The 15,770-nt window shown below is 41.6% G+C and overlaps 1 protein-coding gene across 6 annotated transcripts in view; it reads right to left on the bottom strand.

Moving 5' to 3' along the window:
- Positions 1-15,770, bottom strand: part of MTCL1 (microtubule crosslinking factor 1) — a 231,539-nt gene that overhangs the window by 155,354 nt on the left and 60,415 nt on the right. For all 6 annotated transcript variants that reach the window (XM_089670985.1, XM_089670988.1, XM_089670986.1 and 3 more), the window contains exons 2-3: positions 14,715-14,939; positions 2,012-2,170 (exon numbers count right to left, since the gene is read on the bottom strand). In XM_089670985.1, coding sequence (XP_089527111.1) covers positions 2,012-2,170; positions 14,715-14,939 — 384 coding nt within the window. The remainder of the gene's footprint in view (positions 1-2,011; positions 2,171-14,714; positions 14,940-15,770) is intronic.

Genomic DNA, 15,770 nt, shown 5'->3' with positions numbered 1-15,770 from the left:
AGGAGGTCCACCGCATAACCTCGTCGGTCTCTTCACTACCTCTTGAATTTTCCCCAGCCCAATGTCTCCTCCACCATACCTCTATCCCCAGGTGCCTCTACTTCAAATTGCTAGCTATGCACATGCTAAATGCAGCAAAACTGCAGCAAAATTGAGCTTGCCAGCCCTATGAAGATCTTCCCAACCCCCGTCAATCTGAGATTGGCTGACAAGCTTGGGAAGAGTGGCAGTGATGGACGAACTCATCGAGTCATCATGCAATAACCCAACTAAATTTTCTCACACTTGGGCCTGCTGGCTGCACTTCCAATCGACCTCCGAATACCGCTCAATTATGGGCTCTCCTCCTTGACAACTCTCAACCTTGGAACCCCTATCCGCTTTCTCAATTGACTTACTTACTCAACCTCCCCCCTTGGAAATGAGTGCCCTTCTCTTTAATATTAGATAAAGGAAACCTAACTTGCCCACTTACTTGACCCCTGACAACCTGATCACAGCCTCGAACCCTTTGAATTGTCCCTATGCCCTGCCCCTTCCCCCCCTTTTTTTTCTTCTCCTTTTTACCCCTTCTTTCTGCCCTACCCCCTTCTTAGTCACCTCCTGCCTGCGACTCTTCTCACCTCTCCCTATTTCTGTTATCTTCCTATTTCTCTTCCTTCCCCACAAAGTTACACTATCATTTGCACTTTTCCATTTATGCTCTCTTGACTTTTTTTTCGGATGTTCTTGATAGGCACACATATCATTTTGTTAAACAAGACACATACTCCTTAACTTAATATAAGGCCACTATAGGTCCCGATACGCAATCCCCTCCTACGTAGATTTACCTGGTTTTGTGTCATGCTCCATCTCTCACTGACCTTCTATCGCTTCCAGGGTATACTGCTCCTAGATCAGTGAGGAATCCTTGCCCTCACGAGAGCCCCTCACCCAAAACCACGACTAGGAATAGCCTTTCATCTATTTTATTCAGGAGGTAATCCCCTGCAGTACCCATTCTCCCATCTTGTTATTGATTGATTGTGAATTTATGACAAATTGCATCATCTAAACATTGTGTCTTTCTATCTAACTTGATCATTGCGATCCTTTTGTCATCTCCTCCATGTTGTATTTTTGATTTGTTTTGTCTTTTTGATCCTAATAAAAGTTATGGAATAAAAAAAAAATAAACTAATTTGGGTTATTTTTTTTTTTTTACTAAAAGATAGATGAATACATTGTGGCCAAGATTTATGAAGAAAGATTATTTATTTGCAAAATTTTGTAAGCACTTTTTTTTTTACATTGTTGGACTTTTTCATTTATATAGAAAAAAGATAAAAATCCCAGTGGTGAATAAATACCACCAAAATAAAGTTTTATCTGTCTCAAAAAATGCTAAAAAAATTCATATGGGTACAGTGTTGCATGTCTGCGCAATTGTCATTCAACATTACACAATTGTTGTAATTGTACATTACAACAGAAACGGTATACTTACCTCTGCAGTACGCAATGCAAAATCTAGTGCAGCTGTGCATGGCAGCCAATCAGCTTCTAACTTCATTTTGTTCAATTAAGATTTGCGAAAAGAAAAATGGAAGCTGATTAGTTTCCTTGCAGAGCTGCACCAGATTTTCCAGTTTTAGTAAATGAACCCGGGCGCCACTATGGGACATTCGGTTTGGAAGACTGAGGACATACCGCAAGTTAAAGGCATTATGGACCACCATGAAGAGCTGTACTCACAGTGTAATGACTGCTCTTTGCATTACTGAGAACTGCCCAGCACCAGGATAAGATCTGGAGAGGACTCTACACATCTCGTGACTGGCTTGAGGTTTTCGGGAAATAAGCATCACCCTGCCCCCTTCCCGCCAGGTGTATGTGAAGAGCCATGGAACAGAATCGCCACTGGACCTTCCACAGTTTGAATATATACAGGTATGTGGGATAATACTGTATATGTGATCATTATATAGTACAATCATAAAATGGGCATATAGGGGTTAGCTCTCTTTACCTCTTTTGTCCTGTCCAGCTCGTTATGCAATGCCTGCTTGGACACCTCCATTTCAATGATTTGCTGACGCAATATTTCATTCTCATCTTCTGCTTTGATTCTCTTCTCTTCCACACTCTCCAGTTCATGGTGCAATCTCACAGATACATCTTTGGCTACCTGTCAACAAACATAAGCAAAAATAGGCTCCTTTAATGACAGAATATAAAATATAAAGTGCACTTTTTTCATGAAAAATACATAATAGTTTCACCTGCAGTATACTGTATACAAAAGCTGCTCTGGGCCAGGGGCGTCCCTAGGGTTGGTGTCACCCGGTGCGATAACACTTGGTGACATCCCCTCTGACGATCCCCACAGAATGGATTGGATCTGCGGATTGAGCATAGTGGATCGGCCTCCGATCCATTATGTATGCTCCCCAATCCGCAGATTCGATCCATCCTGCGGGGATTGTCAGCATGCAACCTACACGGGGTGACACCGGACCCGCTCCAAAAAAAGGTAAGTTGTAAAGCAAGCCGATGATCCCCGCAGGATGGATCCGATCCATCCTGCGGGGATCATCGGCTTGCTTTACAAGTTACCTTTCGTGGAGCGAGTCTGGTGTCACGCGGTGCGGCGCGCAACCCCCGCACCTGCCTCGGGGACGCCACTGCTCTGGGCTCTACCTGGCCTTATTTCCACCATTTGAACCATTTCAGTTTGGAAGACTGAGGACATACCGCAAGTTCAAGGCATCGTGGACCACCACAAAGAGCTGTGCTCATACTGTAATGACTGCTCTTTGCATTACTGAGAACTGCCCAGCACCAGGATAAGATCTGGAGAGGACTCTACACATCTCGTGACTGGCTTGAGGTTTTCAGGAAATAAGCATCATCCTGCCTCCTTCCCATCCTGTGGGGATCATAGGCTTGCTTTACAACTTACCTTTTCGTGGAACGAGTCCGGTGTCACCCTGTGCGGTAGGTGTCACCCGGTGCGGTGTGCACCACCCGCACCTGCCTCGGGACGCCACTGCTCTGAGCTCTACCTGGCCTTATTTCCACCATTTGCAACTAAAGCTGCTTATAAATATCAGAAGGTGGTGAGACATTCAGGCATGATCTGCATGTCTTCAGGCACCTTAAAATGGACCTAGCATTGGGTTTGTGAGGTATGTGTATGCATGCTTAAAGTGGTTGTAAACCTCAGACATGAAATATGAACAAAATATATCCCTTTATAGTGTGTACATATTTCAGTCCACAGTATTAAGTTCCACTTCTGTCTGCTGTCTCATTCCTCTGCTATCACCATGAGTCATTTCTAACAAGTTTTCCTGACACCAAGAGGTAAAAAAGGTGACAGGGGTAGGAGCTCCAGCACACAGCCTGGTAATTGAAAGCCTCAGTTTTGTTTCTGTGTGCTGGGTGAAAGGGGTGTGTGTTCCTTCCCTCCAATCAGTGCTCAGAACTCCCCTCCCTAAGCTCTGCAAAGTGTAACTTCAGCTCCCTGCCCCCTGCTTTTCAGAGCTGAGAGATCCTGTGTAAATGCTGCAGTTTGAATGGTTGTGGAGAAGAAAGGGCTGCAGATAAACAAGTACAACTTATGTAGGATGATTTGTTTCATCTCTGGGTATCATCTGGCTGCACCACCCCCTTGTTGTTTCTCTTGTAGTTAAATTTAATAAAAAACACCCATGGGGTGTTCCTAATCATTTTATTCCATAGTGTGGAGGTCCTGCGGAATGCTGCGTACTCCAACTCTTGTGAGAAGACGCTTCAGTAGAAATCTGAGATAACACTCAGCATATTTTGGAATAATTTAAATCTCCAGAACTGCCCAGGAGGATGGCGAAAGCAAGGGGAAGGGTAAAACTACAATCTATTTTTTTCTCTTACAGTTCAATTTTAGAGTGGTTGTAAACCCTTATATATACCCAGTAAAGTGACTGGCCTCAGGCGATACAGAGATGAAACAAATTCTCCTACATAAGTTCTATTAGTGTATAATCTGCAGTCTTCTCTTCTCCACATCCATTCAAAGTGCAGAATTTAAAAAGCTTGTCTCAGAGTTTAGAAAAAAGGGGGCAAAGAGCTGAAATTACATTCTGCAGAGCACACTGAGGAGAGCTCTGAGAGCTGATTGGAGGGAAGAGACACCCTCCCCTCCACACAGCTCACAGGAACAGAACTGAGGCTGTCAATCTGCTGGAGGTCTCTTCCATCACTATTTTTCTCTTGGTGTCAGGAAACTTGTCAGAAGTGATTAATGCTGATAGTAGAGGAATGAAGTGGCAGACAGAAATGACAATTAGGGGTTGATTTACTAAAGCAAAAGAGTGCAAAATCTGATGCAGGCCTGCATAGTAAACAATCAGCTTCTAGGTTTTTGTTGTCAAAAAACGTAATTGAAAAAAGCTGAAGTTATAAGATGATTGCCTAAAATACACAGCTGTACCAGATTTTGCACTCTCCAGTTTTAGTAAATCAACCCCTTAATGCTCCTAATTGAGACAAGTACACACTATAGAGGGATATGCTTTGTTCATATTTTGTGTCTGAGGTGAACAACCACTTTAACACTTTTTAAAGGGAGCCAACTAGAGGGAAGTGGGCAAATGTAAACAGCAACCTTGCTTTGAAGAGTGGACCTCTTGAAAAGCTTGCACTAAGTTAACCAATATTGCCCTGGCCAAAAGTTTTGAGAATGACACAAAGTTTGCTGCTTCAGTGTTTTTAGATCTTTTTGTCAGATGTCACTGTGGTATACTGAAGTATAATTACAAGCATTTCATAAGTGTCAAAGGCTTTTATTGACAATTACATTAAGTTTATGCAAAGAGTCTATATTTGCAGTGTTGACCCTTCTTTTTCAAGATCTCTGCAATTCGTCCTAGCATGCTGTCAATCAACTTCTGGACCACATTCTGACTAATGGCAGCCCATTCTTGCATAATCAATGCTTGGAGCTTGTCAGAATTTGTGGGTTTTTTTGTTCACCCACCTCTTGAGAATTGACCACAAGTTCTCAATAGGATTAAGGTCTGGGCAGTTTCCTGGCCATGGACCCAAAACTTTGATATTTTATTCCCCAAACCACTTAGTTATCACTTTTGCCTTATGGCAAGGTGCTCCATGATGCTGGAAAAGGCATTGTTTGTCACCAAACTGTCCTTGGATGGTTAGGAGAAGTTGCTGTCGGAGGATGTTTTTGTGCCATTCTTTATTTATGGCTGTGTTCTTAGGCAAAATTGTCAGTAAGCGCACTCCCTTGGCTGAGAAGCAACCCCACACATGAATGGTCTCAGGATGCTTTACTGCTGGCAAGACACAGGACTGATGGTAGCGTTCCCCTTTTCTTCTCCGGACAAGGTTTTTTCCAGATGCCCCAAACAATGGGAAAGGGGATTCATCAGAGAAAATAACTTTACCCCAGTCCTCAGCAGTCCAATCCCATTAACTTTTGCAGAATATCCTTCTGTCTCTGATGTTTTTTCTGGAGAGAAGTTGTTCCTTTGCTGCCCTTTGCTGCAGATGCACTCACACTTACCTGCTGCCATTCCTGAGCAAGCTATGCACTGGTGGTGAACCGATCTCAAACTTTAATCAATTTTAGGAGTTGGTCCTGGAACTTGTTGGACTTTCTTGGGCGTCCTGAAGCGTTCTTCACAACAACTGAACCTCTCTCCTTGAAGTTCTTGATGGTCCGATAAATGGTTGATTTAGGTGCAATCATAGTAGCAGATATATATCCTTGTTGTGAATCCCTTTTTGTGCAAAGCAATGATGACTGCATGTGTTTCCTTGCAGGTAACCATGGTTAACAGAAGAACAACAATGATTTCAAGTGCCACCTTCCTTTTAAAGCTTCCAGTCTGTTATTCTAACTCAATTAGCACGACAGAGTGATCTCCAGCCTTGTACTCGTCAACACTGTCACCTGTGTAAACGAGAGAATCACTGACGATGTCAGCTGGTCCTTTTCTGGCAGGGCTGAAATGCAGTGGAAATTTTTTTTGGGATGAAGTTAATTTTCATGGTAAAGAAGGACTTTGCAATTAATTGCAATTCATCTGCTCACTCTCCATAACATTTTATGCAAATTGCCATCATAAAAACTAAGACAGCAGACTTTGTGAAAATTATTATTTGTGTCATTATTTGGCTGTAAAGGATATCATTTAAAAGTCTAAATGACAAACACTGTACAATACCTTACTACAAGAATTTATTGTGGGATGTTGTGCTTCTTCCCTCATTTAACTTCTTGCCGACCAGCCACTGTAGAAATACGGTGGCAGGTCGGCACGGCTGCGCACAACCACGGTTTAAAACAGGCTTTTGCAAAACAGGTAGGGGGCGCGCGAGAGGCGCGTGCCCACCCTACCCGTCCCGCCGATCGCGGCCGCGGGTGTCAGTCGCAGGGTCACAGCCAGTCATTATCTACCGTGTCACGGCGATTAGCGGCAATCACTGACAGAGAGGACGGCTGCAGTGTTTACACTGCAGCTTTGCTTTCTGTGAGTTCCCTGTCAGCTCCTGACATGCTGATCTGGAGAGAAGAGTTTATCTTTGTTTTTTTTTTTGCACCGATCACTGTATTGGTGTCACTGGGGATGTCAGTGACCCCAAGTCAGTTCCCCCCCATTGTCAGAATGTCCGCTGCAGTCCCGCCATAATTCGTTGATCGCCGCCATAAGTCACTGATCGCCGCCATAAGTCGCTGATCGCCGCCATAAGTCGCTGATCGCCGCCATTATTAGTATAAAAAAAATTAAAAATCCCAGTATCTTTCCCGCCATTTGTAAACGCTATAACTTTCACGTAAACCAATTAATTTACACGTATTGGATTTTTTTTTTTAGCAAAGACATGTCACAGAATACATTTTGGCAGAAATTTATGACTAAATTTGATTTTTAAATTTTTTTTACTGGACATGTTTTATAGCAAAAAGTCCAAAATATTGTTTTTTTTCCTCAAAAATGTCAGCCTTTTTTTTAAAGCGCAAAAAATAAAAAACGCACAGGCGATCAAATACCACTGAAAGAAAGCTCAATTTGTGGGGAAAAAAGGATGTAAATTTCATTTATGTACCGTATTGCATGACCGCGCAATTGTCCGTTAAACTAGCGTAGCGCTGTATAGCAAAAAAAATGGCGTAAATTGCAGTATCTATACCATAGTTTGTAGACGCTATAACTTTCACACAAAGCAATCAATATACATTTATTGGGATTTTTTTTGCCAAAAACATGTAGTAGAATACATTGTGGCCTAAATTTATAACCAACTTTGAGTTTCCTATATATTTTTTATAGTGAAAGTAAAAAATATAGTTTTTCTTCAAACTTTTTGGTCTTTTTTTGTTTATAGCATGAAAATAAAAAGCGCACAGGTGATCAAATACCACCGAAAGAAAGCTCTATTTGTGTGAAAAAAAGGATGTAAATTTCATTTGGGTGCAGCATTGCATGACCGCGCAATTCTCAGTTGAATTAGTGCAGCGCCGAGTAGCAAAAAGAGGCCTGGTCATTAAGGGGGGTAAATCCTCAGGAGGGCAAGTGGTTAAAAGGTCAAATATTTTATGAACTTACAAAATGTGTGTGTATGTGTGTATATATGAATTTGTACGTGCATCAGTGACTTAACTGTCTGCCTTACATACCATCAGGTGCTTGATGTTTTATGGTTAATGAAGCTGATGAGAAGCTGCTATGTCTTTTTGGCCCTGGGGCTATTTTAGTTTAGGTTGTTGTTAGCAGCTGTGTAAACATATCTAATATTATTTTCTGGTGTGCTTGTGAGGTTCATAATCCACATATATCTATTGCAAAAGTTGTAATTAAAGCTGAAAATAATGTAAGAATATTAAATCATGTGAAGGCCTTATAGGAAGTTCTATTTTTACAGTACAGTGTGAAACTTTCTAGTAGATATGCCTGTGTAATCTTTATATGCAATCTATTCCTGTGCACAACCTACCAAGGTACTATATGTCCTTTTATTTTATCTTTTAAAGTGTTACAACAGTAAACACTAAAGTCAATTTTTTAAAAACTAAAATAACAAACATGTTATGATCGCCTGCTCTGTGCATTGGTATTACACAGAGTGGCACTGATCCTCCTCTTCTCAGGTCCCCTGCTAGCGATCTTGGCTCCTCCTCTTCTTCATGTGTCCCCATAGCAAGCCGTGTGCTATGGAGGCACACAGTGTCTGCTTACTGCCAAGCTGTGTGTCTATGGAGCTGCACTCCAAAGAAACACACAGTGGGATTCATGCTGATGGCAGAGGAGAGAGGCAGCAGACATAAATGACAGTTAGTGCTTTGCATTGAGACTAGTACTCTCTAAAGAGGGATATCCTTTGTTTATATTTCATGTCAGAGGTTTACAACCACTTTAACTTAAAAATCGCACTACAGATAAAGTAATTCCTTACAGGCCAGTTTAGTCACTTATGTGTCCATTACTGCTGCTTTAGAAGACTGTTTAATGTCTAAAATGTAGGGCAGGGTCATGCTTTAGCTGGATGATTCATGGGTGATTTAGGTCCAATTAAATATAGGAGGACATTATAATGCTTTACTGAACATATATAGGGTGCGGCGCTCAAGCAATAATCAATGTATCAAAAGGTATAGATGAGAATAATATAAAATACATAAAGTGACTTGTGACAAGGTGCCAACATATAAAGTGACTTTAGTGATATCATGTATTCCGTCACTGCAAAAGTGACTTGCGGTGAAGAATAATAATGGAATGAATTGTCCAAATGTGAATATGAGAGATCAGGATATCTCCAGCAATAGGTGCTCCGTTCAAACCAAATATTGAGGTGACCGGTATATATGATAAGGCTGTGCACTCACCAGATGCACAATTAATCTGCTCATGTAGAGACAATGCTCATGTAGGGCACGCTCCAGGCTCCCGTTATCAATCTGGTCTGGTCAGGTGCTCCCCTCACTGCTCTCCTCAGCTCAGAAACGTCTCGGTTTGTGTCTTTCTCTACTAACAGGTATAAGCAATGACTGCAGCACGGCTATCTTGGTATAGCTATGTCCTTTTCCTATACAGAAACGCGAACCGCTACCCTCCACTTCGGTTCTCGTTCACCGCGAGTCACTTACGGAATACATGATGTCACTTTATATGTTGGCACCTTGTCACAAGTCGCTTTATGTATTTTATATTATTCTCATCTATACCTTTTGATACATTGATTATTGCTTGAGCGCCACACCCTATATATATTTATGTTCTGAAAGGTTTTTGGTATCCTTTGGTGCATTGGCTGCTCTTCTGATTTATAACGCTCGCTTTTACCTTGTTTTTTGATTTTTACAGAATATATAATAATTCTAAATATTTAGACTGCTTCAAGGTAAAGCTAAATGTCACAATGTTACCAGATCTGGCTTTAACATACAAGCTCTTCCTAAATATGCCGGGATGTGCTACTGGAGGATCATGTACTTGTTTATTCATCTATCCAGTCCAGTTCATAGAGGCTGCTGTGAATTTTTGGGCATTAGTTTCTGTATTTGCTACATAATGACTCACTGTTGCTGCTCAACAAGGTTAAAAGCTCCACAGAAATAAAAAGGTCTTGGCATTTGAAGCGTGATCACAGTTCTGGAACCGCTGCCTAATAAGACGGAGTTTGCCAAAACATACCAGCACATTTTATTTTTTGAGAAATTGCCCTCCCAACAAATCCTAAGAAGCCTATTTGTAACTGACAAAAAGCACCCCGATGTTCGAAAGTCCTGAACAAAATCATTATGTGATATACAGTATGTGGTCCAAAGACTGGCTGGAATACAGCAATTCTGAAAGCTTTGTCTATCTGGGAATAATTCAGTAGACGTGATTAATTAATGGGGGGAAAAAGTAGTGCTAATGCAAAGAAAGTCTTGAGAACCATCCCAATTGGCACCATTCTGTATGGTTTGCATAAAAATACTGTATCAATGTTTAGGGAAAAAAATTCATTTTATAAAAAGAACCCTTCCAGTGCAGATCATAGTGTAATAGTGTTGCAGTCTGGATATAACCATTATATATACTGTAGTGTTTAAAGGTATTTACACAATAATGTAGAATGGGTGAAAACAAAAGGAAAAAAGGCCTAAAAAAGAAAACTAATACAGCCACCACATCTAATGACTGGTAAGCTGCAATATATTACATTTTTGGTTTTGGGTTTAACACCACTTTAATCATCATAATGCACAAGGGAAAATAAGGGCAATATGGGGAAAATATTTTTGGTGCAGTCTTTTTTAGTAAAAATACCATATTTTTCGCTCCATAAGACACACATGACCATAAGACGCATCTAGATTTTAGAGGAGGAAAACAAGAAAAAAAATTCTGAACCAATGGAATGCAGACATAGTACAGGAGATGACCAGAGACTGCAGACATAGTACAGGAGATGACCAGAGACTGCGGACATAATACAGGAGATGGTCACACTGCAGATACAGTACAGGAGATGACCAGAGACTGCAGACATAATACAGGAGATGACCAGAGACTACAGACATAGTACAGGAGATGACCAGAGACTGCAGACATAGTACAGGAGATGACCAGAGACTGCAAACATAGTACAGGAGATGACCAGAGACTGCGGACATAATACAGGAGATGACCAGAGACTGCAGACATAGTACAGGAGATGACCAGAGACTGCAGACACAGTACAGGAGATGACCAGAGACTGCAGACACAGTACAGGAGATGACCAGAGACTGCAGACACAGTACAGATGACCAGAGACCACAGACCTACTACAGGAGATAACCAGAGACTTCGGACATAGTCCAGAAGATGACCAGAGACTGCGGACACAGTACAGGAGATGACGGGAGACTGTGGACATACTACAGGAGATGACCAGAGACTGCAGACATAGTACAGGAGATGACCAGAGACTGCAGACATAGTACAGGAGATGACCAGAGACTGCGGACATACTACAGGAAATGACCAGAGACTGCGAACATACTACAGGAGATTACCAGAGACTGCGGACACAGTACAGGAGATGACTAGAGACTGCGGACACAGTACAGGAGATGACCGGAGACTGTGGACATACTAAAGGAGATGACCAGAGACTGTGGACACAGTACAGGAGATGACCAAAGACTGCGGACATAGTACAGGAGATGACCAGAGACTGCGGACATAGTACAGGAGATGACCAGAGACTGCAGACACAGTACAGGAGATGACCAGAGACTGCGGTCGTAGTACAGGAGATGACCAGAGACTGCAGACACAGTACAGGAGATGACCAGAGACTGCGGACACAGTACAGGAGATGACCAAAGACTGCGGACACAGTACAGGAGATGACCAGAGACTGCGGACATAGTACAGGAGATGACCAGAGACTGCGGATACAGTACAGGAGATGACCAGAGTCTGCGGACACAGTACAAGAAATGACCAGAGACTGCGGACACAGTACAGGGGATGACCAGAGACTACGGACATAGTACAGGAGATGACCAGAGAGTGCAACCCGAATTTGTCAGGTATCCGCTCCCACTTCCACTTCCACGGAGTTGTCCTCCCCCCTCCCTCCTCGTAGTCTTGTGGGACACGTGACAGATCCCACAAGAGTATGGGGCCAATCACAAAGTGCAGCGCTTCTCGTGCTGGGAAGCGGCAAGCTGTCACAGCTGGGTGCTCACACTGAAGATGCCGGCGCCAGGGAGAAAAGACGGCCGATGGAAGCAGGACACTGCTGGACCAAGGAACAGGCAGGACTGAGGAGCGGGTTCTTCTGCACAGTAGAGCCGAGCGGCTGGCCTGGTATTCTAACACGGTGGTGGCGGCGGCGGCAGGAATACCGGGCCGGCCGCTCCATATGGCGCACAGACATTTTCACCCATTTCTGGGGGGAAATAAAGTGTATCTTATGGAGCAAAAAATATGGTAATACATGTTAAAGACTAAGGACATGCTTTATGGGAATGTTAAAAATTGCAGATATACTAAAGAGTATGTATTAGCTTCAGGTTTGTCTCTTCCATGGGTTCAAGGCAAATTCTGTGGGTTCTAGATTTGTAGTTCTGATAAATTTATGTGCATATTGGCTGAGATTTTTTTTTTCAAAAACCATAATGCACTGCATGGCCTTTGAAACATGGCAGGTGGGCTTAGAAGGGCCATTAAGGAGGCTTTTAGTTAATCCAGCAGCCACAGTGGCAATGAATTGGAAGCTAATCCAAGGAGAAGAAGAGCAGAGAAAGCTGCCATACTGCATAAGGAGAGAATAGGGTCAGTTAGGAAGCTGTACTTTCATTTAAATTGTTTTTTTTATGTTACAAGATACTTACTTTTAGGATAAACTGCTTTTTTTCTTTTTTTTTTGCAGGACTTTCTTTAAAAAAAGTGGGCTTTTGTTTTCGGAGAAGTATTTTGGGGTTTCAATCTTTTTTTTCCTGTTGATAGGGCTTTATTATAAGTCTGAGGTACTTAAAGTGGAGCATTCACTTATTACTATGTGTTCTTAAAGCCGCCTTTTGATTGCACCACAGTATCGCTTAAAGAAAAAATACTGAAGTGCAAGAGCAGTGTGCATTTAAACCATCTCACATTGGAGGAGAATTACTAAAACTAGTGCACACCAAATCTAGTTCAGCTGTGCTTAGTAACCAATCACTGGATTGGAATCGGGCTCAGGTAAGTGGGGGGGGGGGGATCCTGCAGCACAGAAGGTTTTTCACCATCAATCGGAACTATACTCACCTCAGTTCCAGTGGTACAGCGTCACTCTGCTACCCGCTTGGCCACTGATATCTTCAAGCCGCCAGTTTCTGGGTCTCGATCGCTGACCGCTGTCATTGGCCGGGCGAGGATGACGTCACTGCTGTGCATGCGTGGGAGTTCCGTCAGATTCAGCATTTCCGAATTTGTACAATGAGCTGCACATGCGCAGCTCACTGTACAGGGGCAGACAGGCAGGTAAGTAACTTTAATGCAGAAGAGACAAAGCATGTCTCTTTTGCATTAAAATTCCTGCTTGTTTGCCAATATTTATTTTTTTAGTCAAAGTTCTACTTTATTGCTTAGAATGCATTAAGGTAAAAAACCTTAAGGCTTTACAACCACTTTAAGACATCCCCCAGGCATGTTATTTGTATAAAAACGGCCAGACAGTGGCAGTGCAGGGTCGGGTGGCCGTTTATAAACGGCCTCCCTGCCCCCTGCTTGTGCACGCTGCCTTGGAGTGCGCATCACCGTGATCCAGACACAGCGGAACACTGATCGTCTTACGGGACCTCTCTGCAAGGTCCCAATCATGTGATCACTGATTGGCCAATCAGTGATCACATGCAGAGTAGTGAGCAAGATGTCACTTCTGACATCATTGCTTACTACGTGTGAAATCTATGAATGATCACAGAGGTCACATGGTACAAGGCTATTCACAACAGCCTTGTACCATGTGACAAACTGTGACCAATCACAGCTCACACAGTAGTTCTCAATGACTGCAAGAATGCAGCCAGAGAGAAGGAGAAATGATTGCTTTTACAGCCTTTATGGGTATAAAAGCAATCATTGTAAAAAAGAAAAAAAAAATCTTCATCACCCCCCACAAGTAGTACAGTGTCACTATGGTGACACAGTACTTTTAGGTTGACAGTATGTGAACAAAAACATAAATAATAATATAAAAAAAAAAAAAATTTTAACTTTTTTTTTAAAAATTATACTTTTTGGTTATAAACTAATTTGGGTTATTTTATTTTTACTAAAGAGATAACGGAATACATTTTGGCCAAGATTTATGATGAAATATTATTTATTTGCAAAATTTTATAAGAAAAACACTTTTTTTCAAAATTTTTGGACTTTTTCATTTATATAGCAAAAAAATAAAAATCCCAGTGGTGAATAAATACCACCAAAATAAAGCTTTATCCGTCGCAAAAAAATGCTCAAAAATTCATATGGGTTCAGTGTTTCATGACTGCGCAATTGTCATTCAAAGTGTGATAGCACTGAAAACTGAAAATTGGCCTGGACAGGAAGGGGGTGAAAGTGTCTGGACTTAAAGTGGTTAAAGGAAAAAAATGCATAAAAAAATGCACAACTATTTAGCAGCACAAGTGTGAACCTAAAGCCTAGTACACAATATGAGAATATCAGACAAATGATCATCCTTTTTTTTTTTTTTTGCATACTAGTCTCATATCGAAAATGAATAGGTTACTAAAGGTTGCAAAAGTTCTTGTAAGACAGAATACAACTTCCCATGATGATGTCATGTATTGTATTGTATTCTTTAGTTTCGGAGCAATCACGGTCTTAGTTACTCAATTTTTTTAGGCATGAATACTGTACTGTAATGAAAATCATTTGTTCTGTTATCTTACAAGAAAAATTGTCATGCTTGTCCCTTTGGATATTTTCATATGAATTGTTCTGATCAGCTCTCGAAAGCTGTGTACTAAAGAGTGGATTATCGATCTGAAAATGTTTTTTTTTTACGTCCGATATTTTCATTGTGTTTACTATCTTACAGTTTAATAATTTAATACATATCAATTTATGGAAACAGTGGAATGGAAAGGGGTCTGTTTTCCAAGATACATTATTTGTGATACCTTTTATCAGAGTAAAGATAAAATTGGCAAAAACACCCAACAAAACATAATAACTGATAAAGATTTTGTGTACCTTTAAGTCTTGCTCCAGACTTCTGACAAGCTCCCCATCCACTTGGCCGGTCTGTGCAACTTTTAAGCTTTTTTGCTCTGCTTTCCTGAGGCGGTACTGCAATATACGGCAGTTCTTATTGGCTCGATCAAGCTCCCGTCGGAGCTCCTGCAACTGGTAAACATCTTCCTCCAGATAGCTATCACGCATCTCCTCCATTTCTGCTCGCAGCTCATCAAGCTCATCCTATTGAAAAATACACAAGTTACTACAAAGCAATAGCTTTTTCAATTTTTAACTGCATTTACAGAGTTTTTGTATTATCTTGTATCCTCAGTTTATGGCACATGAAGGAAAAAAAATACTAGGGCTTTCATCTATTGTCATGGCCAAAACTGGACACCTGCTGAAGAGTGGAGAAATAATAAGGGGCGTGATATCATACTGTAGTAAAGTGTTCCCAAAGCTCAGCTGGTCATACTATACATCAGAATTATCCCATTCTACACATTCTATAGGAGCCTGGACCATACTGCAGTATTAGAATCTAAATCAGACTTTTTCAACCACAGTGGGTTCCATGAAACCCCAGAGTTCCTCCAGAGGTTGCTAGGGGTTCCTTGAGCAATATCTGCCTTTCGGATAAGTTCCCACTGATACCAGTGATCATTTTAGGTATCAGTAACAGGGTAATTCTTCTCAATGACCACAAGTGTAAGGATCATTCTTCCCACTGACCATCTCACTAATGTATCATGAGTTGTAGATAAGTTTAATTTTTGGTAGGGGTTCTCTGAGACTGGAAAGTTATTTCAAGGTTCCTCACTGTGAATGAGTAGCACAGCCATGCTGCTTTCAAATCTGACAGATAGTCTGGGGAAACTTCTCCACGTATTATCTGTTGGGGGGGGGGGGTCGGCATGTGCGGCTGTGGCTATAGGAACATGTTACATGTTCCCATAAAAAGGGGTGGAACATGTAACATGTTCCAAAGGTGAACTTATCCTTTAATGATCTTTCTACAATAAAGTGATCAGTTGTTAAGATTACTGCATTTTGAAAATTGTCACTGTTTGC

Source organism: Staurois parvus, unplaced genomic scaffold, assembly GCF_062004578.1.
Source record: "Staurois parvus isolate SC_StPar_1 unplaced genomic scaffold, SC_StPar_1.0 ptg000097l, whole genome shotgun sequence".
Classification (NCBI taxonomy): Eukaryota; Metazoa; Chordata; class Amphibia; order Anura; family Ranidae; genus Staurois; species Staurois parvus.
Note: the sequence above shows the minus strand (reverse complement) of the source record. Positions and strands in the feature narration are given on the sequence as shown.